Here is a 16,126-nt window from a genome sequence, read left to right as displayed (position 1 = left end):
AACAACTTTAGGCAGGGTTATATTAAAATATTAAATAGGGTTTTTCATTTCTCTCCAAAAAGAAAAACATCTCTATAAATGCAGATAAATTATCTTCCAGTTCTAAGGCTGCCTATTCCCTGTTTCTTATATATATTCACCAGATAAGCTACAATCACTTCACATACAAAATGTCAAAGAAACGGAGACTGAATGGGAGTAGCAGTTTCAGACTTTTTCTTAAAAAAAAAAACCTAATTTGATAGGGACTCTCAAGCATCTATCCCCCTAAGGCTTAAGTCTGCCTTCCTATAATATCAGACAAGTCTCAAAGCTCAATATAAGCTCAATAAATGTTACCTGACTGACACAGCCCCAAAACTACAAAGTCATTTAATCATTATCTAAACCTAGGCATCCAAATCAATGTATCAGATCTTAGTGATCTTTTGGAAAAACTACTGTCTCTAATGAATCATTTAAATTCTTGAGGTTTCAGTCACAACAAAAATGGGCTCACCACCTTTTCTACATCATCAACCTCCTCACTCTGGTAGTCAGAAACAACATCCACAATCTCATCAATAGAATCATCGGTTTTCTCATTCTCATCTTCCTCATCATCCTCTTCCAAATCCAAAACAGTGAAGTCAGCACTGCTTCTCCCACCCTTCTTCTCTTGCTTTGGTTTTATCTGGTCTCGTGATAGCAGTAAGTGACCTTGAAAATGTCCTTCCCCTCTGCTCCCTTTGGTAGCTCTCCTAGGAACAATGGAGAAGGCTGCAGGACTAGAAATCCTACTCCAAGAATCACATTCAGTTTTTAAAATTCTGGCATTCTCAGTAGTTCCACTTTTTCCAAGTAAATCAGAGATGCCGTGTTCTTGTTGAAACACATCTGAATTTTCCTGACAAGTTTCTGTTTCTTTAATTAACTGCTCATCTGTCTCTTTCTTGCATTCTTGTGAAGTTCTAACACATTTCTGGGTCAAAGGGCCCTTTAGGTGTTTTCTCCACCTCTCCCTAATGCTGTCCTTCTCCAGAGAATCTCCACATCCCTTCTCCTTGGCCTCTGGCTTTGGATTAGATTGCTGCTCCACAACTCTGCTCCCTGAAAATTCAAGTTTACTTTCTTCTTTAGAGATAATTGGAAATTCATTTGATTTTTCCCCTGGATTGTCTAAGCCTTTCTGCTGTTCCACTTTCACATCAAGTTTTTTAAGCTGCACATTACTCACACTTTGGACTGTCATATTACTGGCTCTTCCAGAAATGGTCTTAACTTCCAGAACAGTCAGTTTTTCTTTGGAACTGTTATGATTCCTAATCCCATACTCTTCATCAACATTTTTATAGTCTTCACCTGTGTGTGAGCCAGTGATATAGGCATGCTGAGAAGGTTTAACAGTTGCAGGACCTTCTTCTATAAGGGATTCTTCATCTAAATGATCACCCCCATCTTCCAAGGAATCATTCAGAGTTTCTTCTGAGACAGTAGCTCCTGAGTTTTGTTTTATTATATTAGCCTCAGGGTCTATAGCTTCTCCTCCTGACTGTAGGGCCTTCTTAGTTTCCTGTTCTCTTTTTAAAAAGCTTGTTTCATCTTTCTGGTCTGCATTCTGAGATTCTCTTTTCATCTGAAGTGAAGCAACATGCTGAAGAATGGAGCTGGGAACAGGCTTTTGTCCTGGGAGCTGCAACAAGGCAAAACTACCAGACTGGAGAGGAATAAGACTGGCTGTACCAACAGGTTGCCCTCCTGAACTATAGGTTATTTTGGTTTCAGAGCCTGTTTTATTTGCAAAGCTTTGCGGTTCAGGAGGGGAAATCCTCAGAGTCAATGTACCAGACTGAGACACAAAACTAGGTCCAGAAGAAAGCAATGATGGTGCCTGAGTGATAACATTCATTGCTGGAGAAGACCCAACAGCCTGAATTACAGGATTCACAACAGAGAAAGAAGAGGACGAAGCAGAAGATGGTGGAGTCTCTGAAGGTTTGGAAGGAGTGGGTAACCGGATTCCCATCACAGACCCTGGTAAGAAAAAGAACATTTTAAATCACCACTGCCCAAATCAAGACTTCCAAAGTATGCATTTCTTTTCTAACAGGTGATTCCAAGACACTAAGAAGACCAATCCTGGTATATTAACATACCATATGATCAAATGATTCAAGAAAAGAGAAACTTATCAGAAATATCTCTAATTTTATACCTGGGTTCCGAAACATGACAGGCTGTAAGTTGGGCTGGGTATTAGAGCCTCGAAGCTGATGCAAAGGGAGGAGCTGGACAATCTGCCCATTAGGGTGCCTGAACAGGTTCATTCCACTTGGGCTCCTAACAGGCTGCAAGACCATCCGATGTCCCTGAAGTTGTGTGTTTGGGACAGGTCTAAGAGTAGGAGAACCCTGCTGCACTGGAATTAACAACAATCGAGGTCCAGCACGTTTCACTGTGTTAGGAGAAACCTGTGGAGTAGCCACTGGAATCTGAGGAGCATTTTCTGAAAAACAAGAAATGGGAAACATAGTATCAGAATTTCCCTTTAATACTTGGGAAAAATAATTATGACATAGGGTCTAACCATGCTACAAATAACTTCTACTTTAAACTACAGAGTTGGTAAAATCCTGTACGTCCATGATACACTACTTACTAGTCTTACGGCTGAGAACAATTTACTTTAAACCTAAGTATTAACCAGACATTGCAGGGCCTTACATTTAGATTGGTAAAAAAGAAAGTATCAATTGTCAAGAGGTGCATTTAAGGAGATAACACTTCTGCCTAATGAAAAACATGGCCTCTTAACCTGGTTCTCATTGAAGTTCAAGATAAAATTTTCTTGTTCAACTTAAAAATTCAGGCTGTTAACACTTAATAGACTTATAACTTGGTTTCACAGGTCTTACTCAAGTAAGAAAAAGTCAAGGACTAAAAATAACAAAGTACTAAAAACTTCTTGGCTTGTAAAATTCACTGATAAATAAGCAAAGCATAAAGATTTGTGGAAATTATTTTTCAGAAGGAAAAAAAAATACATACCCCCAAAAAATGGAATGAAATTAAGAGACATCAAAGAAGCAGGGAAATAAAGCCTGGTTAGGAAGAGGCAAAAGATAGTTTTAAAACAAACAGAAAAAGCAGAAATTTAATGCAGAAGATGTGAATTAAGAGATTTCAAAATATTAATAGTACCTAAAGATTCACTTTAATGTTTGGAAGAAAATACTAAGGACATGGAAAAAAATAATATGAGTAATCTACAGATAGGTTTTTGGTCACAGGAATAAAGAGGTAGGAATAACATAATAGTAAGCATAAATGAAAGTGGTCTAACATTACCATTCAAATTACTGAACTTCTTTAACATTATTATTTCCAATTACTCCTTGTTTTAAAACATTATTAAATAAAATTTTTCATCAGTTTGTCACTAAATATAAAAATCAACAAGCCAAACAAAACAAAGATTTTAATATGTGATATTCTATCAGACAGGTACTCTGCCCAAAAAACGTATCAAATTTCTAAAACAAAGTGAAGCTTCTAAGATTTACATGACAAATTATATGCAGAAGATCCATGACTACTTTTGAAAATGAAATAAAACACAAAGACCAAACTGTTTAAGTATGCAACTTAAAAAAAATTCATCTTATGTGAATTAAGAAACATGTTAAAGCATGCTTAATTTCCTGAACATTTCTACTCACATTAAGTTTTAGAGTGATTCAAAACCAAATTACTCCAAAAGCAGCCTTAAATACACACACTAAATATGTGATTTATTAATATGTGTGAGAGAGGAAGAAGGGAAAGACAAAAAGAAGGAAAGTCAAATGAAAAAGTCAGAGTTGTCTAAATCCCAAAGTTGGGATCTACTTTATGAACCTATAACAAAATTATACACTTCCTTAGAAGTTGGCAGTGATTTGAGTCAGCTCCATTTATAAAAGAGCAGGTAAGAAAATCTGTTAACATTAGTATTTCCTCAAGTAGTGTTACAGAAGACACTTTTAGGTGGTAGGTGGATATAGAATAACATCATATCACATTGTCAGCATTTTAATCTTTTGATTAAAATACAGAAGAAATTACCAGTCTTTGATATTATATCTTTAATAGTATGCCACCATTTTCTAACTTTCTTCATTAACAGAGAGAGCAAGCCACATGTTAAGAACTTACAGTAGCTGGCTAGTATTTGATACTTTTTATTATTGTTTCAGTGTATTTATTTATGAGGCTACCCTCTATTTTGGCAAGTAATGTTGGTTTCCAATAACAGTAATACTGCTCCTTTTAAAAGTACATTTAAGTGAACAAATGACTGGATTTAAATAAAAATATTACGTCAATTGTATGATAGTACAAAAGAGAATCAGAGCAAAATATCTGAGTGTATGTTCCAAGTGATTGAAATCTGAGAGACAATGAACTACAAGAGGTAAACTGTTTTACAGTTTCATGACAGAATTAAAAATATAAAGAAAGATTAGAATCCATGATTTAGAAGACATGACCAGTTAAAATATGACAAGAACCTTGAGATTCAACAGGAAATCAAAACAGCTTCATCAACAACAATCTTACTTTTGAAATTATATAAACATACCAATAAACATATTGGTATGTTTATTTACAGGAAGTAGCAAAAGACAACAAATTTGATACTGTCATCCACTTTTCCTTTCAACAGCACTTCAATTTATAAATCACTTCTTTCCTAAAATATCAAGAGGGATTTGGACCATGCCCCTAAAGACAAAAATATTTAGTAGGAAATCTATCAGTTATCAACACAGAACTGCTGTTGGCTATTTTATTCCCCCTTAAATCCTGCAAAGTCTTTCACACTCTTTTCCACAGTAATTCCTCTTAGAGTCTAAGAGGAATTACTGTGGAAAAGAGTGTGAAAGACTTTGCTTTAGCTGGTTGAATTAAGATAGAAAAATTACCAAAGTGTTGAATTATTCCTATTTCAAATTCACTTAAACTAAGCCAACAAGAGAAAAAATTTCATTTTAGCTATAAACTTAACATATAAAATATCAGAGTCCTGAACAAAGAAATATGCCTCCTTACTTTTATTTCAATCAGTTTACATATAGTAATTAAGCAGGAGAATAATGTCAGTAGTATATAGGAGTTGGGCTGATTCATAAATGATTTTTACTAAGAAAGAGGTAATCTTAAACAAGGAGGAGAGAGAAAGGGCCCTCAGCTTGGCTGCAGCAGAAGCAGAAGCCCTCCAATCTTTTTTAAATATAAAGCAGCAGCCCTTCCACCCCCAAAACAGGGAACAACTACATATAGTTCCCTCCTGAGAGGTATGTGTCTCCAGCTCTCAGCACACAACAGGCTGCACTTCCTCCTGTGCCCACCTTAACGCTGCTCTACTGGCTCAGAGTTCCACTCCCATATGCAGTATCCTTCAGCCAGCATTTCCATTCTAATGTTTTTGAATATTGTTAATCTCCTGAGGAAATCTCTAGCCCCATTAAATCATCTGTCAAGGCTGTTTATCTCTAAAGTACCAGTTACAGGTTTTATTAGTACTCTGGTTACAAAATTGCATTAATTTTCAGTGACTGTCCTAACCCTATATTTACCACAAGCTCTATTATTTTCAGTGTTCAGTTTTGCAGAATGTGATGATTTTTAGGAATATATGTATCATGTTATAGCAGAAACACCTGATATATCTATAATCCTATCAAAACCACAAAGTTATATAAATAGCTGTCAGTAAACCAGCTTGTAACATCTAGGCCTTACCTGGTCTCTGGCTCACTGGTGGACTCCCATCAATTCCCGAGAGTATAATGGGAACAGAGCTCAGAGATGAAGTTGGTGTGGTCACCATGGAGGAAGATGCAGCTGTGGTCACCACGACTATGGAGGTGGAGGCAGTGGAAGCAACAGGAAGAGTTATGGTTGGAGGAGATGCTACCAAAGACTTAGGAAAAGCAACTGAAGCCACAGGGGTAGTTATCCCAGTCGTTTTGATAAGGTTCACAGTGGCTGTAGACTGGGTAGGTGTTACAAGGGTGCTGGTATTAGTTTCAGAGACCTCAACAACCCCTGCAGTGGTGGCACGAGAAGAATAAGTAGTTTCCTTAGTTCCCACGTCAGAAATAGCAGTCACAGGTGTCACAGCAGTAACATTCTCTAAAAACACTTGAGGGGTGGTAGTAGTGACAGCAGCAGTCACAGGACTGCACACCTGAACTGGCTCAGAAGAAACCACAGGTGTGACGACCATTACTGGAGAAGGTCTGATACTGAACTTCTGTGGCCCTGTTAGGGGTTGGGGTGTGCTAACTCCAGGTATCTTCTGCTGCAGGGCTCCAACTTTACTCATCACAAACTGTGTGAACACACCACCAGGAGAGGGTCGAGCCGCTGCAAATAAAAATTTGCTGGTCAAAAATCTTCAGTTCTCATATTTTATCCTTGTAGTGATTGTGTTTATCAACATTTATTGTGCACCACTGGGTCAATTTCTTACAGGTATTAAGAAATTTCTTACCTGCATTACACATGCCAATTTCCACCCACAGAAATCGAACACACCCCTTCACCCAAACCAAACCTTTAAAATTCTAACTTTAACGAAGGGATTAAAATTGGGTGTTCCTTCTGAAATTCTTTTGGTTATGCAATATAATCAAATTGCCAGGACACTAAAAAGACAGTATAGCAGCACACAACTTCATCATCTAAAACAGATGAAGAGACTGCGCTCCTCCTCATTAGAAAGGATGCCCATACCCTTTCTCTCTGGGTGTGTATTTCTGCCTAGCTTCCAACTTAATAAACTGTTTCTCTGTGTGCTCTCTGAATGAAAGAATGAATAAAAACAGATGAAGAAAGTAAGAAGTTGAAATTGTATTCCTAATTCTAAAACATTTTTCCACTACTTCCTCCTGTCCCAGCACCTCCACCGATTTATTGTTGTCCTTTTACAAGACAGTAAAGTTTTGCATTTTTCTAAAATGTATAAAGACATTTTTTAAAAGAGGGCAGGATAAGACTATCTTTTTAAAAAATCACCAATTAAAGCTACTTTTTAAGAAAGAGGTAACATGGGTTCTTTTTAAGGCAAGGCCTATCCTCCATCTTCACACAACTCCAGCATTTAGCCAGAGATTTCAATTTCCTATTAGAGGAATAAAAATAGAGCAAACGACATTTTTACTTAACAGTCCTAAGTAGATCTGAAACTACAAAAAGAGGAATCCAATAAACCAACTGCATATACTCTCAATGCTAAAACACACATGATTTCAAGAAGGTAATTTTTTATAGACTCTAGCACTGCAATGTTAAACAAATGAGGTTTTTATTCACAGGACAGGGATGAATATAATAAAGCACTGTTTCCAAAATTATATTTTACAAGAGCCTTCTACTCTAAGCCTATACTAACTCAACCCACTTTGATTTTGCTAACTCCTTGGTTTCATTAAGTTCAAAAAACATACATATGACTGGTACCAAAAACACCAGTTCTCATAGGAAAAATAGTAAATTAGGGAAAGTATTTAAGAATACATCTTCCCTTTTGAAAAACAAAATTAAAAACCTAAGTCTTTTCTACATTAATAAAACCAGTCTAAAAGTCTGGAAATAACTGTAAAACTAACTCGAATTCAGTTCATCTAGTATTGTAGGTCATCAGAAGAGTTACTAAAAAATTTAAAAATTCAGGCAAGATCGACATCAAGAAAAAAAAATAATGCCAACTTCTATATTTCTCTAAGTTTTACAACCGCCGTATCTGTATCCACTGGCCTAGCACCAGGTTACAACCCTTTGGAAAACATATATACAGTCCAACTTACCAATTGGTCTTTTCGCCGGGACAAATGCCTTCAGATTCTTCCCAGGGCGATTTGTTGTAGCACTGGAGGAGGATGCCGTTTTGGAATTGGATGTTGAAGGCAACAGGGTACGTGGTTTCCTGGATGCAGCCACCTTGGCATTGGATGCTACCTTGGAGATGACAGTACTGAGGGTTGAGAGGTCCAGGACTGAGGGTCGCAACCTGCCTGTGATATAAGCAGCTAGCCTATTGGCTGGATGCAATGCCCCCATCTGTCCCAATAGCAACTTAGCCTGCGGGTAACTCTTACCATTAACCTGAAACAAGTGGCAAAGAGAAATTCTGTAAAGATAAAATTCTCTTGCTAACTCATCTCCCTTGACAAGGGTTTCATTTTTACAAGGTTTTAAAAGTCTGTTTTTCAGATTTAAAGGGAAAAAGAAATGGACTTTTTCCATTTGGAATAATCTGAGTATTTAGGAAATGAAAAAAAATGTTGTCATCTGATACTCTGAACTAATCTCATCTCCTTCATTTTGGTAGTTTGGAAACAGAGAATCTTAGAAACTCACCATACCTGCACCTAGATATGTGGAAAATACAGTCAAATCTAAGGAACCATCCAATTGTTTTACTTGTCAACATGCAACTCTGGTTAAGCTATTAACAATCATCAGCAAAAAAAAAATGAGTAACTGTGTTCCATGAAATCTCTCTGACAAGACCAGTGGCATGATGAACCCTTCTCATAAGCATCCTTCCTATTTGAAAAATATATGGTGAGTCTACTTTAACTTATGAGAAAGCCACTGTTAAAAATACCTAAGCCACAAAGTCACCTTAGTTTTCAATTTTCAAAAAAACTCAACTTTGAAGATAATTGTCTTCATCTTTTGGACAAAACTTGGACTCAAGATAAATGCTAGTTGAAACTCATAGTAATTTTTAAAATTATCAATAAATTGTCAGAAGAAAGTGAATCAATGAATGAGGTAAAGATTTTTCTCTACTGCCTGAGTTGACAGACCACCCCATCTTGGGCATGAGAATCACTTTAAAAAAAAGAAAACAAAAACCTCCCAAGTTTCTTACCCAAGTTCTCTATGTCATATTACTAAGTGACTAGAGGAGATACCCTTTCCTGTCTCTCTTTTCTATCATTTAAAGGGGTGAGGGAGTGCAGTGAGGTGGGGAAAATCATACTCTCTAAATTAATAGGGAACTGGTGAGGAGAATAGCTACACCAAGGTTCTCTCTCTTCTAAGACACAAAATTACTCTTTGCTACTTAAGTAAAATTGTTATTATTTCCAGAAAGATCAGGAATATCTTTGCCCCATGTTTGATACAAAGAATACGATCTTTCCATCCTAAAGTAAACTTTACTATATAGTTTTCCAGGCTCTGTGGAGTCTGGATCAGATACTCCTACCTGCTCCTTTGGGACTTGCTCTGAACACTACTCAGCAGCTTCCCCAAAGCATACCTTATTACAGTGGCCTGACTGCGTATGCAGGTTCATATTTTACGATGGCTTTCTGAGTCCTAGACAGGAGAACACAAAATTTCTATGACTGTATCTGAGGGGCTTCTAGTCTCACTAGAAATGATCTCAGGTAAGTCTCTATTCTCAAAGTATCAATCAATAAATGAAACAAGGAGAAAACACTCTTCTCATCATTAAGAGTTTAAGAAATACCAACAGAAGCAGTTACATAGCAACTGCAACAGAAAGTTTTTAATTAAGTAGATCAGTTGTAACAATGGAACAGTCCTTAGCCCAGAGAAGCAGTTGAGCTAGTAAAGTCAAGTAACCTTAGCAATAAAGTCAGACACTACCCCACATTTGGTACTATGATATAAAAGTGCATTTAATATGTCACTGAACAAAAAGAGAAAAGCTTTTTGACTGTGACTACATTTTCCTTCAGAACTTTTCTTTCCAAAGGATTTTCTAATGCCAGTATAATTTTACTAATATACCTGCCTGAATTACTTAACAGCAAGGATATAGATATTTGCCCTACAACAATGATTAGACTGCAAAAACTCTATGAATCAAATAAAGAAAAAATAAGTAAATTGTGGCTCAATTTTTTTATATTTATGTATTTGAATAACACCATTCTAAATTAAAAATTTCTCCCAAGTTTCCAAACATATACTGCCTATCTTAAAAGTCAGTTTCACCTTGTTTTATTTTAAAAGCTGTCTGCTAATAATAATCCCAAGAACTAGACTGAATCCCTTACTATCCTTGCTTGACTGTCAAAATATCAGTGCAGCCCAGGTAATACAGTTTAAGAACAACTTTCTAGGAAGACTAGAAAGAAAACTATAAGCCAATACAGTACTCTACCTTTCTGTTTGTAAATGTGTCAAAAATTCACCCTAGGTATGCATCTAACCTAGGCCTATTACAAAAAGAGATAATGATTTTGTCACCCAGTTCCCAGGAAATGTGAAAATAAGTAATATAAGGCCCACAAAGGGTTCTGAAAAATCAAGGTGTTACCTAAGTATAAAAAGGTGCTACATCCAGATTAAAGATAATTCTCACCTGGATAAGCCCAGATGTGCTTGAACTGGGTTTACGTTTATAGGCCACAAGCTTCCCTGCAGGAGAAAGCCCTGCATAAAAGGGCAGACCTTTGCCTCCATGTAATCTCTCCCTCACTGAATCCAGGGCATCTGTCTGCACAGGAGAGATATCATCCATTTTCCCAGGGGATAATGGACCGTCAGGAGTCTCTGATCCAGATTTCTCAGCCATATCATCTTGGTCTTGACATGATGGCATAGAGATTTTCACACGAGAAGAATAAACAGGAGGATTCTTTTCACCCCGGCTCTTTCGCTGAGAAGCCAACTCAATGATGAAGCTGCCCACCTTAAGTGACTGTGGCATGTTGCTATTGATGTGCTGCGATAAGATGCTCAAAATCTTGTTCCGATCCTCCTCCCAGTTGCAGTCTGAGATGATTTCTATCAGTTTGGTGGGACCGCCAGGTGACCTCTGATGCACATAGGAGGTAGAAGAGGATTCCCCTTCATTGCAGGAAGACTTCCAGCTCTTTTCTGATAAAGAATTGAAAGATATTTCTGTATCACAGAATTTTGTACTGAACTGTGAAAAATTTTTATTTTTCCTGAGTTCTCAGAAAGTGCCAGGGGCACAGAAATTCAACAGCTGCAGAGTGTCCCATTCCCATGTACTTTCAGTGGTAATTTGACACTCATAATTTGGGAATTTTCCATGAAAAAAAAGATTCCAGAGAATCAGACTATAAAATCACTATTCTGCTCACTGGGCTCTCAATAAAAGGGAGTCAGTCCCTCTTAAGATTGCTCTAAAAGGCCATTAACTATTACATAAGAAAGTATTACCTTGCAAACAAAGTATATAACCAAGGTTAGGCTTATTTGGGATAGTGTACTTGCTATCCATATAGGCAAAGCAAAGATACTTGCAAGATGCTTTGTAATATGTGATGGGTAGAGTCAACCCTAAAGAACAGCAGCAAGAGAGATGGTGTTTAGTTTAAAAAAAAAAAAAAAGTGAGCTCTATCTCTAATTTCCACTGCAAATACTTCTGAATTACTTCTGTACCTCTAGATATGATTGCTCCACTTCTACATTTTATGCAAAACCACTCAAGTGTGTTTATATTCATGGCAACATATTAACTAAAAGTATATTCACTAGCTAGATTTCTATTGCAGAATCTCCCAACCAATGTGCTATAGTTACAGATATGTCAGGATACAGATCCCCTCAGCCTTCAGGGTGGTCATGCTAATAGGTAGCTTCCTCCACTTGCCCCAGTGTGCTAGCAACATTAGCATTTTTTGTGTTTATCATGTCATTTAAAAAAAGTTAGGAGGCACTGCTGCTTAAATGTCTGAAGTTTAAAGAGCAAAACCAAAAACAAATAGTTAACTCCCTAGACACTACCCTTCATCATAGTAATTCTGGCAGTAACCTTTACTAGATAAATCAGCGATACTCCTTCCTTTCTCCCTCTGTATTTCTTCAACTGTGGCAACTACTGAGAACCCCAGGGAAAATTTCAGTAGCTAATGATGTCAATATTGCTGAGGTGTTTTTTTTTTTTTTTTTTTTTTTGCAGTATGTGGGCCTCTCACTGTTGTGGCCTCTCCCGTTGTGGAGCACAGGCTCAGCAGCCATGGTTCATGAGCCTAACCGCTCCGTGGCACGTGGGATCTTCCCGGACCGGGGCACGAACTTGTGTACCCTGCACTGGCAGGCGGACTCTCAACCACTGCGCCACCAGGGAAGCCCCTGAGGTTTTTATATAAAGACGTTTTTAAAAAAATAAATAAATAAATCACTGACCTCATCCTAAATGTTTCTTGCAACAACATACCATATCAACACCAACAAACTGTATTTCATAGAAGAGGAGTGATAAACACAGCAAATAATTGGAAAAAAACTTACCTATCATCTCTATTTTTAGCAAAAACTAGAAACAGGGTAGTTAGACATGCTCTGGATTGGTAGCTTTGATTTCCCCCCATTATTAGTATAATCCACACCTATATAATATAAATACTATCAAATGATAAGACCTAGTTTTCATTCTGACCTTGTGATTTATCAGAATCGTCCTCCAGGTCACAGGTGATTGGTTTCAAGGGCTGCTGGTCAGAATCCGGCTCCTGACAAAGAGAGTAACACAGAAAATACTTCAATTCAACACATATTTAATATCAAGAGACTAGGACATGAGAATTAAATTTCTCAAGGAAGCCTAAAATGGTAGAAAGATTAAAGTGCTCAAAGAACATCTTCATATCCACATGCACAGCTGCATTACTATCATATTTTACAACCGTAAAAACAAGTAGTCTTGCTGTTTAATGTCCTTGACAGTGACTGAGTTACCAAGAAAGAATTAACAGTGCACTTTATAGTATAATTCTAGTAAAGAAGGAAAAATATTTGATGTTTAATGAAACAAGTTTCAGTTATTTAGAAAATTCACCGATGTGGAAAGATGCAAATACTAATAATCACATTAATTAAAACCAAAACTGTTTAAACTTTTAAAAGTTACTCCAACATTAGAAAGAATAATACTTTTAATGACCTTAAGGGAATATTCTCTAGAATAGGCATGCAGAGAAACATAAATTGATAGACACATTATGTAAACCTTCTCTGCCCGTTCAGAATTATTTCAAATTATTCCAATAGTAATGCAAATTCTAATACCAGCAACAGGGAATCGGAAGTTAAAAAGAAAAATCTATGCAATAAGTAATTCACCTTTACACTACAGTTCTCAGGACTAGAATGACATGAGCCCTGCTGCTGAAACGATGGGGATGGGGATGGTGATGGTTGTCTCTGTTCCTCTTGTTTTCGTTCATACACTCGAACTCGGGCACAAGTCATCATACTTTCAAAGTACAAGTAGACTGGATCCTTGTCTTCTTCCCGAATCTGTAAGTTTCATACAACAAAACATTCCAAACACTGGGGAAAAAAGTCTCTGGGACTCCCAAAGGAAAAGGATGTTTAATCTTTGCTTCTATTAACAACACTTAAAAAATTTTAATGCAAACTTTAAAGTTAAATAGTACAATTACAGTTTGTATGTGCTGAATCTTGGGGCAGTTAGAAAGGATCTGGTTCTCTTTCAAGGAAATTCAGCACACCAGAGCAGTGCTTCTCAAATTATCTACAGTGAAGGATAAATTTCTTAATTACCTGTCACACACAGACTGATACTTTTGTAAAAAAAATTACCAGAAAAACAAAGGCCAGTTTTTTCAGTATTAGATTTAAGAGATAAAAATTTCTCTATCAACTTGTAGCAAAAGTTTCTAAACATCTACTCTCATTTTCTATACTTATTTCATCACAGACTAATAACAAACAGTTATGGATCAGCACTGTACGAGACCACACTGAATCGCACTGCACTAAAAGATCTTCAATTGAATGGACTGTAAAGACTGAAATGGATTTATTAATAATCAGAAATGCTTAAGCTATTAACACAAGAGAAGCATCAGCTCTTTTACCTATCATCTTCACCTGGTCATGCAAATGTTATTTTAAATCTTGAACTTTATTGTATATAAAGAAATTTGCTTTAAAAAGATCACAGCTTTTTTTTAAAGCTTCTTCCTAATGCTTTTCTAATAACGTGTACTACGTACATCTTAATCACTCAATATTCTATACTACAGGAATAAGAGTACTTTTTGCAAGTCATGTTTTTTAAAAAAATAAAGGCCCGTCTTTATATGATCCTTCTAAAGAGAGATTTGGCTATCTTTAAGAATTACAGTAATCCTGCACAGGTCCACTTACACACCTTTTCGTCAACAGTAAATACTACAGTACTACATGATGCTCAGTTGGCTGAATCCACACATGCAGAATTATGGACACAGAGGGTTAACTGTAACGTTATATGCGGACCTTTGACTGCACAGAGGGTCCACACTCTTAACCCCTGTGTTGTTCAAGGGTCAACCATACTACTATTCACTCTACTTTTAATGACATTTTTTTAAGTGCCATCAATTAAACTGACTAACTCAGAAAGGGAGATGGCTTGCAGACATATTACCTGAAAGCACACCATGATTCACAGAATACAAACCAAAAATCTGGTTGAAACCCATCAACTTTACAAATGATTTTTGTAACTTTCAATAAAAGATGTTAACACCAAGCTTACCACAGGATTGGGTTTGGGAGTATATGCCCTTGCAGGTTTAATTCCAGTGAGCAGTTTGCCCTTTACAGTAGTAGATAAAACTTCTGGCTGAGGCAACAACAATGGTTTCATAGGCTCAATGACAGAAGGCGTTGGGATATAAACTGGCTCTGGATCTACTTCACCTTCTACTTTCACCCATAATGGGTAATGTCGAACAGGCTGTTCAGGCTCTGTTTCACATATAGCTTAACAAAAAGAAGGGTAAGATTGTTAGATGCCTTTGGCAACAAAAGTTCACTGAGGCATTGCCAGAACAAAATATGCTCTCTCATAAAAAGCACCAACTCATTAAAATAATCAAACAGATGCCCCCTAAGAAAACCTTTAGTTGCCCTCATGCATCTTAATTCATTCATCTATTAACCAAATATCTGTTGAATACCTATTATAAATCAGATACTGTTTTAGACACTAGAGTGAAAACAGCTATGACTAAAAAACAAAGTTCTTGCCTTCACAGAGTTTATAATCCATAGGAGAAAACAAACTAATAAACATATAGTATCAAGTAAAAAGAGCATCATTGAACAATATAGCTGGGTAAATAAAGGATGAAGAGTTAACAGGAGATGCTATTATATTTAACATGGTCAGAAGAGACTTTCTCTAGTATTTTGGAAAGGTAATCATTCTATACTACAGTTTTGTTTTGGTTTTTTTTGTGGTACGCGGGCCTCTCACTGTTGTGGCCTCTCCCGTTGCGGAGCACAGGCTCCGGACGCGCTGGCTCAGCGGCCATGGCTCACGGGCCCAGCTGTTCCACGGCATGTGGGATCTTCCCGGACCGGGGCACGAACCCGTGGTCCCCTGCATCGGCAGGCGGATTCCCAACCACTGCGCTACCAGGGAAGCCCTATACTACAGTTTTTAATTTTACAAATAACAAATATTTATTGAACCTTACTATGTACAGACTCTAAGCACTTAATATGCTTTAAATCATGTAATTGTAACAATAGTCCTTGAGGTATTATTATTCCCATTTTGCAGAAGCTGAGGTTCAGGGAAGTCCATCAGTAAGAGGCAAAAGCAGGATCCAACCCAGTCAATCTGGCTCCAGAGCTGTTAAAACTGCCTTCTGATGACAAATTCTATTCAAAAGTTAGCCTGAACTCAGCACAGGAGCAAAATACATTTAATACAAAAGCAATGAAACCTGACTGAGATGAAATCATACTATCAACAAGTTCTACACAAAGGAAAACATGCATTGATTATTTAACCAAATTAAATGGAGGATCTAGGTTAATAGGCTGCTGGCTTTATTCTTAAAGCAAACTGCCCAATCCCATCAAGAAGACAGAAAAGCAAACCTTGTTTTTTGAATTTCAATGGTCAGTGCTCTGAGAGGATGTAGCTGACTCTGAACCAAAGACCCAAAATCTATGCCTAAAGTCACAATGTGACTATGCAGCAACTGACACTTAATCAGACACAATCTTTTATAACAAAGCAGTATCCAAACTGCTACCTGATTTCATAAGAAGTACATCTGCTCTGAACATTAAGACCCAACTAGTAAAGAACGATTTTGCCCAAAAGTCTCCTAAGGC

At 37.1% G+C, this 16,126-nt stretch overlaps 1 protein-coding gene across 31 annotated transcripts in view; it reads right to left on the bottom strand.

The window, feature by feature from the left end:
• Positions 1–16,126, bottom strand: part of MGA (MAX dimerization protein MGA) — a 156,095-nt gene that overhangs the window by 15,977 nt on the left and 123,992 nt on the right. For 5 of the 31 annotated variants that reach the window (XM_067029026.1, XM_059057969.2, XM_067029027.1 and 2 more), the window contains exons 10-17: positions 14,532–14,758; positions 13,106–13,282; positions 12,423–12,495; positions 10,373–10,890; positions 7,833–8,130; positions 5,764–6,390; positions 2,195–2,485; positions 500–2,013 (exon numbers count right to left, since the gene is read on the bottom strand). In XM_067029026.1, the coding sequence (XP_066885127.1) occupies positions 500–2,013; positions 2,195–2,485; positions 5,764–6,390; positions 7,833–8,130; positions 10,373–10,890; positions 12,423–12,495; positions 13,106–13,282; positions 14,532–14,758 (3,725 nt within the window). Of the gene's footprint in view, positions 1–499; positions 2,014–2,194; positions 2,486–5,763; positions 6,391–7,832; positions 8,131–9,298; positions 9,358–10,372; positions 10,891–12,422; positions 12,496–13,105; positions 13,283–14,531; positions 14,759–16,126 lie in introns of those variants that run through there. The other 26 variants (XR_010839660.1, XR_010839661.1, XM_067029028.1 and 23 more) reach the window with 26 other exon arrangements.

Source organism: Kogia breviceps, chromosome 3 (genome assembly GCF_026419965.1).
Source record: "Kogia breviceps isolate mKogBre1 chromosome 3, mKogBre1 haplotype 1, whole genome shotgun sequence".
Taxonomy (NCBI): Eukaryota; Metazoa; Chordata; class Mammalia; order Artiodactyla; family Physeteridae; genus Kogia; species Kogia breviceps.
This window is presented reverse-complemented; position numbering and strand designations above follow the sequence as displayed.